The sequence below is a fragment of the Rhincodon typus genome, chromosome 46 (genome assembly GCF_021869965.1).
Source record: "Rhincodon typus isolate 14 chromosome 46, sRhiTyp1.1, whole genome shotgun sequence".
NCBI lineage: Eukaryota > Metazoa > Chordata > Chondrichthyes > Orectolobiformes > Rhincodontidae > Rhincodon > Rhincodon typus.
In genome coordinates, this window is record NC_063377.1 from 6949732 (window position 1) to 6951268 (window position 1537).

At 51.9% G+C, this 1537-nt stretch overlaps 1 protein-coding gene across 1 annotated transcript in view; it reads right to left on the reverse strand.

Moving 5' to 3' along the window:
* psmb4 (proteasome 20S subunit beta 4) overlaps nt 1–452 on the reverse strand; it is an 8693-nt gene extending 8241 nt beyond the window's left edge. Inside the window, exon 1 of the mRNA XM_048620365.1 lies at nt 136–452. Coding sequence (XP_048476322.1) covers nt 136–230 — 95 coding nt within the window. The 5' untranslated portion in view covers nt 231–452. The remainder of the gene's footprint in view (nt 1–135) is intronic.
* Between the last annotated feature and the right edge of the window lie 1085 nt (nt 453–1537).

Below are 1537 nucleotides of genomic sequence, written 5' to 3' on the forward strand. Positions count from 1 at the left end.
TCCCCAGTGATGGTCAAGTCGGGGGTAAATGGGGATACGCCATGACACAGCAGATAACGATTGTTGCTGCAGACGGTCATTCTTCACCACCTCCCCCACCCCCGGGGGATGAGAGGGAACTGGGGGGGCACTCACAGCGTGTGGCTGACCACCCCCGGCAGCTCGGAGCCGGGCACCGAGTAGAAGCGGCCAGGCCCCGGCACTGAGATTCCTCCCGTCACCGCCGCCATCTTCACCGGACTGTACCAACTGCCGCCCCGTCCGCTTTCCCCCCGATACCAACACAGTCGGCCACGGAGGTGGGGGGGGGTGTCCGCCCCAACGACCCTCAACAGGAACCCGCCCCACCACCTGGATACCCGCTCCTAACCATCCACAATAAGGCTATACGCTGCACAGTCTCATTTCAGCCGCCCCTGTCCCTTCTGGAGGGCCTGTGCTTTCCACTAAGCTGTTTAATCGCTTTCTTACACCCCCTCTCTCATCGCAGTGGTATGTTCCAGTTTCCGTTGTGGACAGAAGCTGGACTGCACCACATACACCAGAGACGAGGGGGATCGCTCCAAATTCGCCCCACGATGCCCAGCTCAATAACCCGCCTTTCTCCATCAACAACATCTTTGTAAATAATTATGAACTATTTCAACCTCCCTTGTCCCTTTTTGATTGCAATCGCTCTTAACTTAAAGCCTATATTCCATTAGTGAACCTCCTCCTTTAAATTGGTACATCTATCCCCTTCTGTCCCCTACAGGACTGCACCACATACGACGGAGAAGAGGGGGTCTCTATAATATCGCTCCACAATAACGCGCCTCTCCGTTAGCAGCACCTTTATATTTATTTACATCCGCTTTTAACTGCCTTTGGTTAGTTTACAGTGTCGTCTCTCTCTCAATTTAAGGCCCTAATTCCTTCAACCAACCACTCTCTCCCTTTAAAGTGGTACATTCTGCCTCCTTTACCCGAACGGGACACACTCGAAAAGAGGGGGATCGCTCGAAAGTCGCTCCACAAAAACCCGCGCTGCCTGCCTCAGTGACCCACTTCTCTCCATCAACAACATCTTTGTTAATAATTATACCCGCTTTCAACAGCCTTTGTCTGCTTTAGGTGTCATCTCTCTCAATTTAAAGGCTTTGTTCCTTCAACTGACCCCCTCCAAATTTAATTTAGTACATTCCGCCTCCCTTTGGCCCTCGAAAGGGACTGCACCACACGCTGGAGAGAGGAGGGTTAAACTCAAAAGCTTTCCAGAGTAATCCGCCTCACAATCCCGCATCCCGGCCTCTTCCCATCCGTAACATTTTGAAATTTCACATAATATAATTTCCGCCACATATGATTCTTTTGGAGGGTCGTTTCTCCCTATTCAGTTTTTATACTTTTTGCGAGCACCCCCCCACCCTCCAGTTGCTTCTGATTGGTATATTAGTACTTTCCTAGGGCTGTTCGTTTCCAGATGCTTCCCCGAGGAAAGGGGAGCGAGTGGAGTGGGGTGGTATTCGCACTTTCCCCTACACCCCCTCCCTCCCTC